This window comes from Chiloscyllium punctatum, chromosome 36 (assembly GCF_047496795.1).
Source record: "Chiloscyllium punctatum isolate Juve2018m chromosome 36, sChiPun1.3, whole genome shotgun sequence".
NCBI classification, from domain to species: Eukaryota; Metazoa; Chordata; class Chondrichthyes; order Orectolobiformes; family Hemiscylliidae; genus Chiloscyllium; species Chiloscyllium punctatum.
The window spans coordinates 2,587,942-2,602,604 of NC_092774.1; the positions used below are offsets into that span (position 1 = coordinate 2,587,942).

Consider the following 14,663-nt stretch of genomic DNA (forward strand, 5'->3'; position numbering starts at 1 on the left):
TCTGGGGAATCAGTGAAACGGGAGGAACTATCACACACACTCCCCCCAGCTACCAGCACAGCTTCATTCCCATCCTGACTGTGTTGGGATCTGCTGGTCCTGGGAATGGGGAAATGGGATTATTCACTGCTGATTCCTGGCACAGGTGATATGATGAGAAAAGGAGTTCGGGACATGAACAAAGATCTCTCTGGACTGAAACACGAAAAGGGCAGTCCCTGGGCAGGGAAAATCAGAACAGCATTGCTCACTTGGAGCAGTGTCAGTGTGATCGGGTTAAATGTGAAATCTGACCGGACTCAGTGTCAGGGAAAGGGGAGGAGGTTCATGTACGGCTCCCTATCACAGTGTATACATACTGGAGTGACACAGTGAGAGAGATCGGGGGTCTCCCCATTCAAAAACCTGCCACTGGAAATCTATTTAAACTGCTCTCTCCGGGTGCTATCACTGGCTTTACTTCCTGAGCTGTGGAAATAAATCAGATCCAATTCAATAATCTGGGTATGGGAACAACTTTCTGTGAAGATATCATTTGAAAGATGGACAGAACAGTGAGGAACAGAGAGAGGATGATGGAGAATGAAAACTCCTTGTGGATTCCCCCAGCTTCCCATACAGTCCTGAAAACCCCAGCATTGACTCCTGGAGTGTGGGAGACACTCGGATACAGACTGGAGAGTTGTTTGGGACATTTGATTTCGGGCTGGATCCTGTAGCTGTGGTTTCTGAGCCCAGCTGAAACACTGTGATGGATATACTACCACAGCAGCACAAAACCTGACACAAACTGCCTCGCTCCTAATGACAGTGTGTATCCGTGGATTTCACATTCCTGTTTCCCAGAGTGAAATATCTAAACACTGACTGGGATTGTCAGGGAAAATGTCGATTCCTGGGAGAAAACAAGACAAAGAGGAGGCGATTCTTTTTATGGATAACTTGCAGGAGTTGGTGTACCACAGACAGGAAAACTGTAAAAACACCTCATTTATAGATACATTTGGGACAGGATCAGGATGGAATTTCAGATGAAAATACAGGAAGTTGCTGCTCTGGGTTAAAACACAGTTTATGGTTAATTCCCTGGGGATTATTATATATTGAGCTCAGGGTCAGTTATTGTATTAGGTGAATGAAGAGACAGAGCACAGTGGTATTATCTTGACTACTGGGGGAGCGGAACCTTCCTGGAAGTGACTTCAGGTAAGACAAACTTCTCAATTCTACTATTTTCGACTATTTCTTGTATTTAATGTGTGTTTAGTGAATTTGATAATGCAGTAAAATCAGTGAGATATTTTGGACAATTACATGATTCCATCCCAGAGAGGTGAATTTCTGCAGAGTCAAGAATATACCCAGTAACTGGAGCTGAAACCTGAGACTAGATTTATTCTCAATCGTTAATATTAAACCTCAGAAAACCGAATGAAGGTTCTGGGATCTGTTTAACATGCTCAGCTTGATCCAGATTACATTATTTAGGATACTCGCTGGATTGGGGTAGGTTTAATGATTTTTGACTGTTGGATATTTGGAGGCAGATTGGGATTTTGTTATAATCTCAGTTAAAAGACAGGATCCAATTGGGTTGTGATTTAATAGTTGGTGTTACAGTGGTTTCCATTTTTGTTTTTTTTATAGTTCATACCTTGTTGAACAGCTTTAAAAGTGTTAAGTTCCTGATTTCACTTGATAATTTTGCGAACTGAGAGAAATTATTTGGACAGAGTGAGATACAGGGATGAGTGTTTATTAAAAATCCCTCATCCCAACAAATTTGCAGCATATTCCACTGAGCTGTCCAGACAGACAGCAAACAGGCTGTGGGTGTGGAATGAAGTTGTGTCTGATTGAGACAGGATTTAGGGTGTGCTTTGACATGAATGGTTTCATTAGCTGTGAGATTTTAAACCCTCTCTCACTCTGAAATCTCTAACTAGACCCACGCTGAAAGGTTGAGAACAGAAGAGTTTCTGCTTGGTTGAAATCGTTCTTGGACAATAATAGCATGGAATTGATTATTTTTAAATTCATGGATATCATATTTTTCTCTTCACTGTTTCAATGTTTACAATCATTGGATTAAAACATTTGACAAGGAAACTTCACCCTAATATATGAGCTGGACAGTGATTAAACCTCACCGTGAGTCTAAGTCCAAAGGGTTTAGTGTCAGTGGAACAAGGTTATTAATATTCAGCCAGTTCTGACCACTGCTCCTTTTAGTGGAGATGGTCCCTCAAATGGAAGTAAGGCTTATGGGAAAGGAAGGGGATGATCCTTTTTCAGGGACAGGTTTATATCCACCCGAGATCAAGGAGCTTGAATTGATATTTCACAACTTTCCTGTGGGACAAGAGTTTTGTGAAGGAAACGGATTCTATCATTATTCCTGAGCACGATGATATTCTCCTGTGTGCTTTTTACAATGAGTTTTCTTCATTCTTTTAAAATGAATTTATTTTAATAACATTGTTAACTAAATTAACAGGAAGGACAATGATGATTTCAACATGTCCCCCTGAGGACATTTACCTAAAAAGATGAATTTTACAAAAAGCACACAGTAAAGTTTCCTCGATCTCCCTGGATTCACTGGGAGAGAAATTCCTCCCGGGGAGTGAGACAGATCAGGCAGTTTCCGACTTGTCACTCCTCCTGCCCAGAGCCTGATCCTGAATTTCAGGGACTGACCTGGAATTGAATACCGGGCACTGTGTGGAACAGGCAAGTGATCCGATTCCCTCAGTTCTCCCTGAACCCACCCCACCCCCACCCCCACCCCCTGGAGGAATTTCTACGTTGTAGTGTCTGATTGTAACAAGGTGTATGCAGTGGGAACATCTCTGACCACAAACACTGAGTGAGGGGTCAGTGTCACTGGAGTGAAACACCTCAGTCTGTTTGATTGCAATTCCTATTCTTCCTCACCGGGAAAATATAAAACACTGAACAAATATTTCTTGTACTTGGGTAGTTTTAGGTGTGTTTCTGCAGTTGTCGTTGTTCAACCTCTTGTCTGAATTTACTCACTGAGTGCGCTCTACCTCCTTTCTCATCTTTCTTTTTGTATTCCACTACCTTTTCTTCCTTTGTTGTCAGTTCCTTCCCTTTTCTTTGGTCTCTATTTCTCTTCTTTCCCTGTTTTCATTCCTTAGCCTTTACCTTTCTCCTCTCTCTCTCTCTCTCTGTGACCTACAATGCCAATAGAACAGTGCCCCCCCCCCACCTCCCCCCATCACTGGGGTTAAAGCTGGAACATTCTGGAAAGATGCTGAAAGGATCAGTTCAGTGTGAGGGGGTGAGGTCTGCAGTAGGATGTTGATACTGGACTGTAATATACTGGATGAGACCCAGTACACTGTATGGTGTGAGATCCTGTCAGCATTGAACAGACATTTCAAATCTCTCAGCATTTATTATTGAGGATCTCGGAGCTTTTAATCTGATTGGCTCAGTGGTGGGAAAAGGTGTTTAAAATTCTCAATGACACTGAGAAAGTGGATGGAGGATATAAGGGTAAAAGGGAATAAATTAAAAGCAAACTTATCACTGACACAGTCCAGTCAGTCTGATGGTGGAGTTGAGAAAATTTTTACAGTTAGTAATTCAGGATAAAATTTAAGGCAACCTCATTTACTCAGGGAGTTTCTGTGATCTGTTATATTCTGGCTGAAAGGACAGAAGAATCAGATTCTATTGTAAAGATCAACATCAGATTAATATTGAAAGGAAAACATTTGACAGCCCTCTGGGACAGTAACAGGGGGGTGGATTGAGTGGTTTGTTCCACCAAAGAGCCACCATACACTGATACACGCAGCATAGACAGAGGGGTGACAGTGGATGTGGCATCTGGATTTTCAGAAAACTTTTCAGAGCATTTTGGAAAGGCCAATCAGGGCAGGACTTATCGACTTAATGGTAAGGGGAGAGTTGCTGAACAAAGAGACTTTGGGGTGCAGGTTAAGAGCTCCTTTAAAGTGGAGTTGAAAGTAGGTAAGATAGTGAAGAAGGCAATTGGTGAAAGCATCCAGTTTCGGAGTTGAGAGGTCATGCTGCGGCTGTACAGGACATTGGTTAGGCCAGTTGTGGAATACTGTGTGCAATTTTGGTCTCCCTCCTATCAGAAGAATGTTGTGAAATTTGATAAAGTTCAGAAAAAATTTACAAGGATATTGCCAAGGTTGAAGGATTTGATTTACAGGGAGAGGCTGAAGAGACTGGGGCTGTTTTCCCCGGAGTGTCAGAGATGAGATTAGTTTGGGATATCTGGTTGGCATGAACGAGTTGGACCAAAAGGTCTGTTTCTGTGCGGTACATCTCTGTGACTCTCTGCCTTTAAATTCCCATACTGGGGATAATAAATTAGACTTGGGGGAATGTATAAGTCTGGATGGAGACAGAAGCAGAGAGTTGGAATAAATGGATCATTCTCAGGACAGCAGACTGTTACTGGTGAGATACTCCAAGGGTCAATGCTAGTTCCACAAATGCTCACAATCCGTATAAATGACAAGGATGTGGGGACCAATGGGGATGTTTATAAATTTGCTGATAACATCAAACTGGCTGGGAACATTATTTGTGAGGAGGGTCCAAACAGGCTTCAGGAAGATTTGGACTGGCTTTGTGAATGGGCTAGAATTGGACTTTTAAAATATATTATATAGAAGTCTGAAGTTATTCACTTTGACAGGAAAAAACAGAAAGTCTGATTTGGAAGTGCGAGTGTCCAAAGGGATCTGGGTGTCCTTGTTCATGAGTCACTCAAACCTAGCAGGTGGGTGCCACAATTACCAAAGAAAGCAAACAGGATGTTGGGATTAATTACATGGGAATATGAGTCCACAAGGAAAGGTGCCTTACTGCAGTTGTATAGGGCCTTGGTGAGACCACACCCAGAACATTGTGTACAGCTTTGGTCTCCTTATCCAAGAACAGATAATACTTGCTGTGCAGGCAGTGCAATGGTTGTTTACCAGACTAATCCCTGGCAGGGTTGTTTAATGAAGAGGGATTGAGGAAACTGTGGAAACTGTGTCTGTATTCTCTAGAGTTTTGAAGAATGAGAGGTGATCTGACTGAAAATACAAAATTCTTACAGGGGCTGATGTGAACAGGATGTTTCCCTTGGCTGGCGATTAGAGTCGGGGGAACCAAAAGACTTAGGATGAGAGGCAGGCCATTTCCAATTGAGATGAGGAGGAACTACCTCTTTCAGAGGATGGTGAATCTTTTGGAACTCTCTACCCAGAGGGCTGTGGAAGTACGATCATTGATCAGGTTCAAGACAGAAATCAGTATGGATCTGGAGACTGATGACATTATGGGAAATGGAGATAAAGCAGGAGAATGGAATTGAGGGGATGGTCAGCCATGATCTAGAATGGCAGGTCAGGCTTGAGAGGCTCAGTAGCCCACTCCTGTTCCTAAGTTCCTGTGTGTGACTGACACACAGTGAAAGGATTGACAGGCCACCGGGTGTCTTCTCTCTTGGATAGAGAAGGCTGAGGGGTGACTAAATCAAGATTGTTAATGTTCTGAAAGGTTTTGATCGAATGGAGTAGAAGGAGAAGGTTTCACCTTGTGGGGAAGATCTAAGACAGAGTAGACCATTCAGCCCATTGATTCTGTTCCACCATTCAATGAGATCATGACTGATCTGATCATCCTCCACTCCATTTTCCTGCCTTTTTTCCATAATCCTTGATTCCCTTTGTGATTAAAAATCTGTCTATGCCAATATTGAATATACGTAATGACAGACCCTCGACAGTCCTTTGCAGGAAAACATTTCACAGATTCACTACCTTCTTGGCGGCATTGTGGCTCAATGGTTAACACTGCAGCCTCACAGCGCCAGGGACCCGGGTTCGATTTCATTCTTGGGCAACTGTCTGTGTGGAGTTTGCACACTCTCTCCATGTCTGCTTGGGTTTCCTCCGGGTGCTCCGGTTTCCTCCCACAATCCAAAGATTTGCAGGTCAGGTGGATTGGCAAATTGCCCATAGTCTTAGGTGCACAGTCAGAGGGAAATGAATCTTGGTGGGTTCCTCTTCGGACGGTCGGTGTGCACTTATTGGGTCAAATGGCCTGTTTCTACACTGTAGGGAATTTAATCTATGAGACAAAATTTCTCCTCATCTTTATCTTAAACGGCATATCTTGAGGCCATCAGTATGAGACTGTTCCCAAGGAATCCAATTGGAACCTCTTCAGCCGAAGAGTGGTGAGAATGTGAAATTGTTAAAGGATGGAGTCATTGAAGTGAAGAGTGGAGATGGATTTAAAGGGAAGCTAGACAAGGCTGTGAGGAGAAAGGGAATGGATGGTTATGATGGTTCAGATGAGGAAATATGACAGAACTGATTAGCATCCCATCGAAACCCCTCAACATCTGCTCCCTCCACCATCAATACTTAGTGACAGCAGTGTGTACTATCTACTGCAACAACTCACTAAGGTTCCTTCAATAGCACCTTTCAAACCTACAACCACCACCATCTAGAAGGACAACGGCAGCAAATACTTTGGAACATCTCCACCTACATGTTCCCTTCCAATCCACACAGCATCTTGACCTGGAGCTATATTATTGGATCTTTACTGTCACTGGCCTCAAATGCTGCAACACCTTTTCGAACATGCATGGGTGTCCATGCTTAAATGGTCAGCAGGGGTTCAAGAAACATCTCACCCTCATGTTCTCTGGGGCAATTAGGGAGAGGTAATTAATGCTGCCTCAGACAGTGACCCCCTCACTCCAGGAATGAATATAATAAAAGGAGGCTTGAGTGGACCAGTAATACCAGCATGGACTGGTTGGGCTGAATGGACACATCCTGTGCTGCATATTCTGTCTAGCTATCAAAGCTCCTTTATTATATTAGCCAATACTCATTGTCATGTGCTCAAAGTAGTTGCGAAGGAAATAACTTGTATTTTTATTGCACCTTCCATGAGTTCAGGACATACCTGACCAGTTTATAGTTTTTGAATAGATTTGAAGTGCTGTCAGTTTTGGGAAGCAGTGAATACGTCATTAAACCAGGACCCCAAGACCAATAAGATACTGACAGTTTATAATGATGATGGAGGGGGGGGGATCAATACTGGACGACACTTTGAGAAGTCAGTTTAATGTCTGATCTAAAAGACCAGCCCCTCCAACAGTGTCGCACTCCCTCAGTAATATCAACCTAGATGTTGTGCTCCAAGAATCAGCTAAACCCTCAACCTTCAGGTTTAAAGTGACACTGTGACCACTGAGCCACTGCTGAGTGAACAGCTATTGTCTGCTTTACACCAGGGCCATAAGGGAACATTACCGTAATCAACTCTTCCAAAGAAAATAACCCCAGGCTGCTTAATCTCCCCCCCACCTCACCTCCCCCCCCGACTTCATTTCCTAAAACTCTGAACCATCCTGGATCTGTTGCACCTTGAGCTCTCATGGACCAGAGAGTCCTTTGCCTCTGGCTGAGTCAGAATTACCCACAGACCTGACAGAGGTGTCACCGAGGATACACTGAGGGTGAATTTGGTCTTGGCTGTAGAACACATCAGGTTACAGTGAAGCATCTGTGTGTTTTACAGCTGCTCAGATTTTCAATCCCATTGAGTACAGTCAGAAAGAGACCAGGGCAGATTGTAACCTGGGCTGAGATTCACTCTCACCAGAATCACTCAAGGCCAGGTTCACCCTGAATTTTATCAATTCCAGCTCTCTGCAGCCGATACAGTTACGCTCATCATTCTCCTCATTACTGCTGTCCTTCAGCACAATGCTGACAGTCTCAGGAATTTATCAAAGTTATCCCCAGATCCATCTCCTGACCCCCACTTCCCAACACTGTTTGATCCACTGATCCATCATGAACTAGACTTACTGCCCACTGGTTGCAGGATGTGAAAGACTGTCACCTCGAAACGATGTTGACTGATATGATCCTGTCACCCACACTGGAAAAGTTCAGCAGCTCTATCAGCATCTGTGGAGATAGAAATAGAATTAATACTCAGATTTCTGAAGCCCACAGTGGATTAATTTAATTTCTCTATTTTCTCAAAATGCTTGAATTTACATTGTGTCTTTGGTAAAACTTTTCACAGCCAAAGAACTACAGTTGAAGGGTCATGATCAGTGGAATGTCAGGAACACAGCAGCCAATATTTTAAAAAACAGCAATAAGATCACAAGATAATTAACCATTTTCAAACTGAGTGAATCAGACACAACATTGACTTCACACCCAAACAATATTCCAGTCTATTCAAGCCTGTGGGGTTGATGTCAATCTGCTGTTCCCCTGAATAATGCAAGATTCCTGCTTGATAATGTGGACCGTCTCTGCTTTGTCCTCCAATTCCCAGCTGTCCAGTGTTTTCCCAAGGTAACTTCAAGAATAATTTCATTATGTAATCCCTTACCCAGCATGAGCTCTCCCTTTCCTCTGACAATCACCAACTATCCATTGGCTTTTACTGGTTGTTTCCCTGATTTCACACACATTCCCAAAATCTTGCAGCATGGAAGCTCAATCTTTAACTCAAGACAGAGATTCATAGACAATGAGTTACTCTTGACATCAAGAGATATGGAGATAATATCAATATGTCATTGAAGGAGGTGAAAATCTAAAAGACTGAATCATAAGATTGACAGTCTGTGGTTGTACATATTTCTCTGTACAATTGAAATATTACCCTTCCTATCCTTGGCCTGTCCCTAGTGTGACAGATTCAATTCCATGAAAAACCTGAAGGGTTTGCATCCACCGCCGCTCCCTCACCACCTGACGTCTGGAGGAGGAACGCCTCATCTTCCACTTCGGAACACGTCAACCCCAGGGCATCAATGTGGACTTCACCAGTTTCCTCATTTCCCTTCCTCCCACCTTACCCCAGTTCCAACATTCCAGCTCAGCGTTGTCCTCATGACCATTCCTACCTGCCAATCTCCCTTCCCACTTATCCACTCCACCCTCCCCGCTGACCTATCACCTCCATCCCCACCTCCATTCACCTATTGTACTCTCTGTGACCTTCCCTCCATCCTCCTCTCTGACCTATCACATCCATCCCCACCTCCATTCACCTGTTGAACTCTTTGTGACCTTCCCCCACCCTCCTCTCTGACCTATCACCTCCATCCCCACCTCCATTCACCTATTGTACTCTCTGTGACCTTCCCCCCATCCTCCTCTCTGACCTATCACATCCATCCCCACCTCCATTCACCTGTTGAACTCTTTGTGACCTTCCCCCACCCTCCTCTCTGACCTATCAACTCCATCCCCACCCCCATTCACCTATTGTACTCTTTGTGACCTTCCCCCATCCTCCTCTCTGACCTATCACCTCCATCCCCACCTCCATTCACCTATTGTACTCTTTGTGACCTTCCCCCACCCTCCTCTCTGACCTATCACCTCCATCCCCACCCCCATTCACCTATTGTAATCTTTGCGACCTTCCCCCATCCTCCTCTCTGACCTATCACATCCATCCCCACCCCCATTCACCTATTGTAATCTTTGCTACCTTCCCCCATCCTCCTCTCTGACCTATCACATCCATCCCCACCCCATTCACCTATTGTACTCTCTGTGACCTTCCCCCACCCTCCTCTCTGACCTATCACCTCCATCCCCACCCCATTCACCTATTGTACTCTCTGTGACCTTCCCCCACCCTCCTCTCTGACCTATCACCTCCATCCCCACCTCCATTCACCTACTGTACTCTTTGTGACCTTCCCCCATCCTCCTCTCTGACCTATCACCTCCATCCCCACCTCCATTCACCTATTGTACTCTTTGCTACCTTCCCCCACCCTCCTCTCTGACCTATCACATCCATCCCCACCTCCATTCACCTATTGTACTCTCTGTGACCTTCGCCCACCCTCCTCTCTGACCTATCACCTCCATCCCCACCTCCATTCACCTATTGTACTCTTTGCTACCTTCCTCCACCCTCCTCTCTGACATATCACCTCCATCCCCACCTCCATTCACCTACTGTACTCTTTGCTACCTTCCCCCACCCTCCTCTCTGACCTATCACATCCATCCCCACCCCCATTCACCCATTATACTCTTTGCTACCATCTCCCCAGCAACCACCATTCCCCCCCCCCCCCCCCCCACCCACAACCCCATTTATCTCTCCATCCTGGAGGCTTCCTTCCCTCTATTCCTGATGAAGGGCTTTTGTCCAAAAGGTCGATATTCCTGCTCCTCGGATGCTGCCTGACCTGCTGTGCTTTTCCAGCACCACTCTGATCTAAACTCTGGTTTCCAGCATCTGCAGTTCTCACATTTGCCTCTTGTATCACAATCTGTCAGCTTCTCCAGATTGTGTGATCTGGTGCCAGTCCATGCAAGTCAACAGCTTTAACCATCTCAATCAGGGCAGGTTTTGAACTCACGGCCTGTTAGACAATATATTTCCACGAGTCCTGAATCCTTTCTTGCCCATATTGCTATTGCCTCCAGGTTAGAAATGTCACTTGTTTTGAATCTATGGTATTTTAATCTCTCAATCAATATCACCTCAAAACAATTATTACTATCACCATAATTTTGGAGCTAGATTCTTCCATTTATGTGAAGTACCATCTGGTGCTGTCAGTTCTATATTAAATTAATCGATTAATTAATTAGTTTGTGTTTCCAGTTCAATTTCTCATCTGGAGGATGGTGGTTCAAACAGTGGAACACTCCAACAGTATCAGCTCAACTCTGAAATGAGCTTGAACACATGACCTTTTGATTTTGATGTGACCGTGAGACCAACTGAGCCACAGCTGATCTATAAATGTGTAAACTCTCTGTGTAAGAGTGTAATTGTTTTCAGAAGTAGCTGGTTGTAGCTTTAACACAATCTCTCCAGTTTCATCTAATTTCCATGAATTTATTTACTGGGTCTATCTATTTCTGTTTCAGATGTCCAGATCAAACCTGCAGTTTATGCTTCCAGTACTTACTGTGAGACAAGCTCCAACCAAGATGAGATCAGCCTCCTCTGTCTAGTCAAGGATTTTCAGCCCAAGAGCATCAATCAGAATTGGTCCAGTGACAATAGAGTGATCACAACTGGAGTAAATAACTATCCAGCAGTCTTGGGGCAAAATATGACGTACACAATGAGCAGTGTGCTCAAAGTCTCTGCATCGGATTGGAATGCCAACAAGGTCTACCATTGCAAAGCGGGTTACAAGTCAGATGAAATGGTGACAGCCGAGGTCAAAAAGCCGACACGTTAGTACAAGAGCTTACATACCATTCTAAACTGTACTAGGATCAGGGGATGAAGTTGGAAAGGAACCTTCAGCAACCAGTGAAGGAGGTTTCTGCCAAATAGACCACAAATGAATTCTTGTGGCCACAGAGTCTATCCTGACTTAACAGCAGTGCTGCTGGGAGCTAAGTAAAGAGCCATGAGAAATCACCCCAAACGACCCAAGGCAGGGCAACAATGTCATCGCCTGTGATGTCCCAATCCCAGCATTTAGTTCTGCTCAAGTCAGTGAAACTGAATATCGGGACTGGGGCAAAGGGGGGAGGGCTGGGGTGGTGGGGTTGTGACACACAGGAAACAAATCCCATAACTTTGTCCACTTTCTGATCCAGCTCCAATATTAGAGCCCTGCACCCACCCTTTAACATATCACCAACAAGATCCTGATTTAGAAAATCATACAGGAAAGGAGGTCATTTAGCCCAATAAATCTGTGCCTGCATTATCAAAGATGTAAAATTGTTTCACTGCTCTGCTCTTTATCCATGATCCTCCCAATGTTTTGTATTCTCAATAATAATTTGTTTCTCTTTCGGAAAATACAGTTGAATCTGCTTCACCGGCCCCTTTCAGGAAAATTCAAACAAATTGTTATATTTCCAAAGGAAAACGTCCTCATGCCAACCTGGGTTTATTGTATCACTTATTACGAGTGATCTCCCTGGAAATGGAAACAATTCCTCTCCATCCTTTACTGGTTGTTTACCTGATTTCACACACACTCCCAAAATCTTTCAGTGTGGAAGCTCAGTTATTCAGATCAAAACAGAGATTCATAGATTTCGAGATGCTCTTGACATCAAGAGATATCTAGATAATATGAGCATGGCATTGAAGGAGCTGCCGAGCCATGGCACATGAACAGGGGGAGTCCAGTCAGCTCCTTAAGACTGCTCCACCATTTCATTAGATCATGGGTGACCTCCACCTCAACTTCCAGTTACCTGCCTTTGTTCCAGGTCCCAGTAAAATGTGATACTTCACTTGGGAGACCGTAGATATGCTGCTAGCACTCTCTAACCCAGCTCACTTCACATTCATGGTCATTCTCATCAGGCTGTTTATTCCCAAGTGAATCAAAATCAATATGTGATGGTTTCTTTTGATGTTGGGGGAAGTCTGTTTCCAAAACAATCACATCATCTGAAATATTGTATCTTTCCACAGCTCAGGCTCCCCATGTCTTCTCTGTTGTTCCATCGCCGGAGGGTGTCTACAATCAAACTACTGCTGCCCTGGGGTGCATGCTATCTGGATTCTATCCTGACAGTGTCCAGGTTTCCTGGTTTAAAGCTGGAGTGCACCAATCGGGTACCAAACTCCCTTCCAAAAAGGGAAAAGGCAATCTGTTTGAAACAATCTCTTACCTGACTATACAGGTGGCAGATTGGAAGAAAGGGGATGAATACACTTGTGAAGTGATCCATGAGGCTACAAGCTTCAGTACCAGGATCAACATGAAGTACCAAGAGGGTAAGTAGAGTCTGACGGGGAGAAAGAATACCCTGTTAGAAATCCAATCTCCTATTGACTGAATGCCTGAACACTTGAATTACTGTCCTTCATTGCAGGGAGAGGTGAGATGTTCAGTATTTTCTGTTTTGATATTAAAGTCACATCTGAGTGGAGTATTGTAATGTAATGTATGAAACAGGAAGACCACCTGGGTGGGGTTGCCTGCCTATTAAAACCCTCATTCCATGCTACTCGACGTAACTGCAGTAGAAAGAAAATCAGACGAGATATCAAATGGTCTTCTGAAACCATCCACAGTCCAAATCACCTTCTGTTTCCTCCCAGTGCTACCCAAGTGCTGTTTCATCACAGAAATCTTTCCAATGCTGAATTTGAATGAATTACCATGATCTGTTTCGAAGATCTCTTGAGGGAGCTTGTCCATAACATAGGGAAGGAGAGGTAAACATGTATAACACTTAAATTTGTATTTCTTCCAATTCCAGGTGAAAAACCGACATGCCACAGTTGTCCTCCTTGCTCTTGTTCTGAGTTTGTGCCAGTACTGCTCTACCACACTAACCTTAATGTGACCCTCAAAAACGGTGAAAAGCACCAATATAACTGTGCCCAACAAAGGTGTCAAATAAAGTTGTGAGCTCATTGTGAATGGAATTGACTGTTGAATTTTATTACAAGTCATCTGGCAGGTTCAAATCCCCAGCCCATGGAGTCTGTCAGAATGATAGTGGAAAGACTGTGAGAAGTGACAGCCCTGGTTAATGTTTCCCACTCCTTATTGAAATGGTCACTGTTTGGTGACCTGGACTGGTTGAGGTTGAAATGTCCTGATCTCACAGTTTGACCCTCACCACCAAGTTGAGAAGAATTTGACGATTATTTGTCACCCATGGGGGCCACCACCTTGATCCAATAAAGTAGGATTTGGTCTCTAACTTCAATGATGTTGGTCCTGAGGCAAGTTGGTAATTCAGGCCATAAGGACTTATCTGGTGCCCTGTACAATCCGATAGGTTTTGGGTGGAAACACAGGACAGTAAAATTGGAGAAGTTCCCTTCGATCCTGGAGACTGACAATGGTCAATGAAAGGTTCTCAATGTTGACAAGGAATTCAAATTGACAAAGTTCCTTTTAATGTCTCCATGAGGGAATGTGGAGTGAACTGCTCCTTACCCTGTGATTTCACCATTTTACAATGGTATGGGGAGTGCTTCTGACCCTGTGAGGATTGATTGTGGGAAAGCAAACATTAAGACTTGGTTACTAATAGAATGATCAATGATAACCTGGAAGGAAATTGCTCAACATCTTGTCTGAAAGGTGGGTGAGGGAAGCAGAACATCTGAAGCTAATAACAGGCGTGACCCTGTCAGACACTGTCCTGAACATCAGCTCAAACTGCAGCCAGACGAGTCGGTACACAGTGTTCATGAATGGTTTTGACCAGGACACAGACAGAGTCATCATTCTCTCTGCAAGTATTAACTCAATATGATATAGACAGAGAATAATCAGTGTGGATCAAAGCAGATACCCCAGTTGTGGGGGTTTGCACAGTGAATGTGTTTGTACACTGATTCTGCAGGATATCTGAAGTGATGGTGATCCTATGACAGGCAACTAAGAAGAAGGACAGATGACAAATTCAATGAATCATTATTCTCCCAGTCTAATAGCTCTTGAATGAAATTAGAGAGGATGGGGAACATATTATGTATAAATGATCACCAACCTCCAACAAGAGAGGACTTTTATTACTTCCTATGATACACCGGGTTTACTGTCCCAATGCAAAAATGAACCAACCTCCTTCACAGGCATGATCATCAGTGACATGTTGCACTTACATATCCTCCAATGTGATAAAACAGCC

At 43.9% G+C, this 14,663-nt stretch overlaps 1 protein-coding gene and 1 gene segment (V, D, J or C); both read left to right on the forward strand.

Annotated features, from left to right (window-relative positions):
• The window catches only part of LOC140461073 (uncharacterized), a 42,760-nt gene that overhangs the window by 584 nt on the left and 27,513 nt on the right, over positions 1 to 14,663 (forward strand). The window lies entirely within an intron of this gene.
• Positions 34 to 13,438, forward strand: LOC140460168 (igW chain C region, secreted form 1/3-like). The segment is given in 4 exon segments: positions 34 to 1,206; positions 10,959 to 11,273; positions 12,481 to 12,786; positions 13,275 to 13,438. Coding segments are annotated over 3 exon segments (585 nt in total).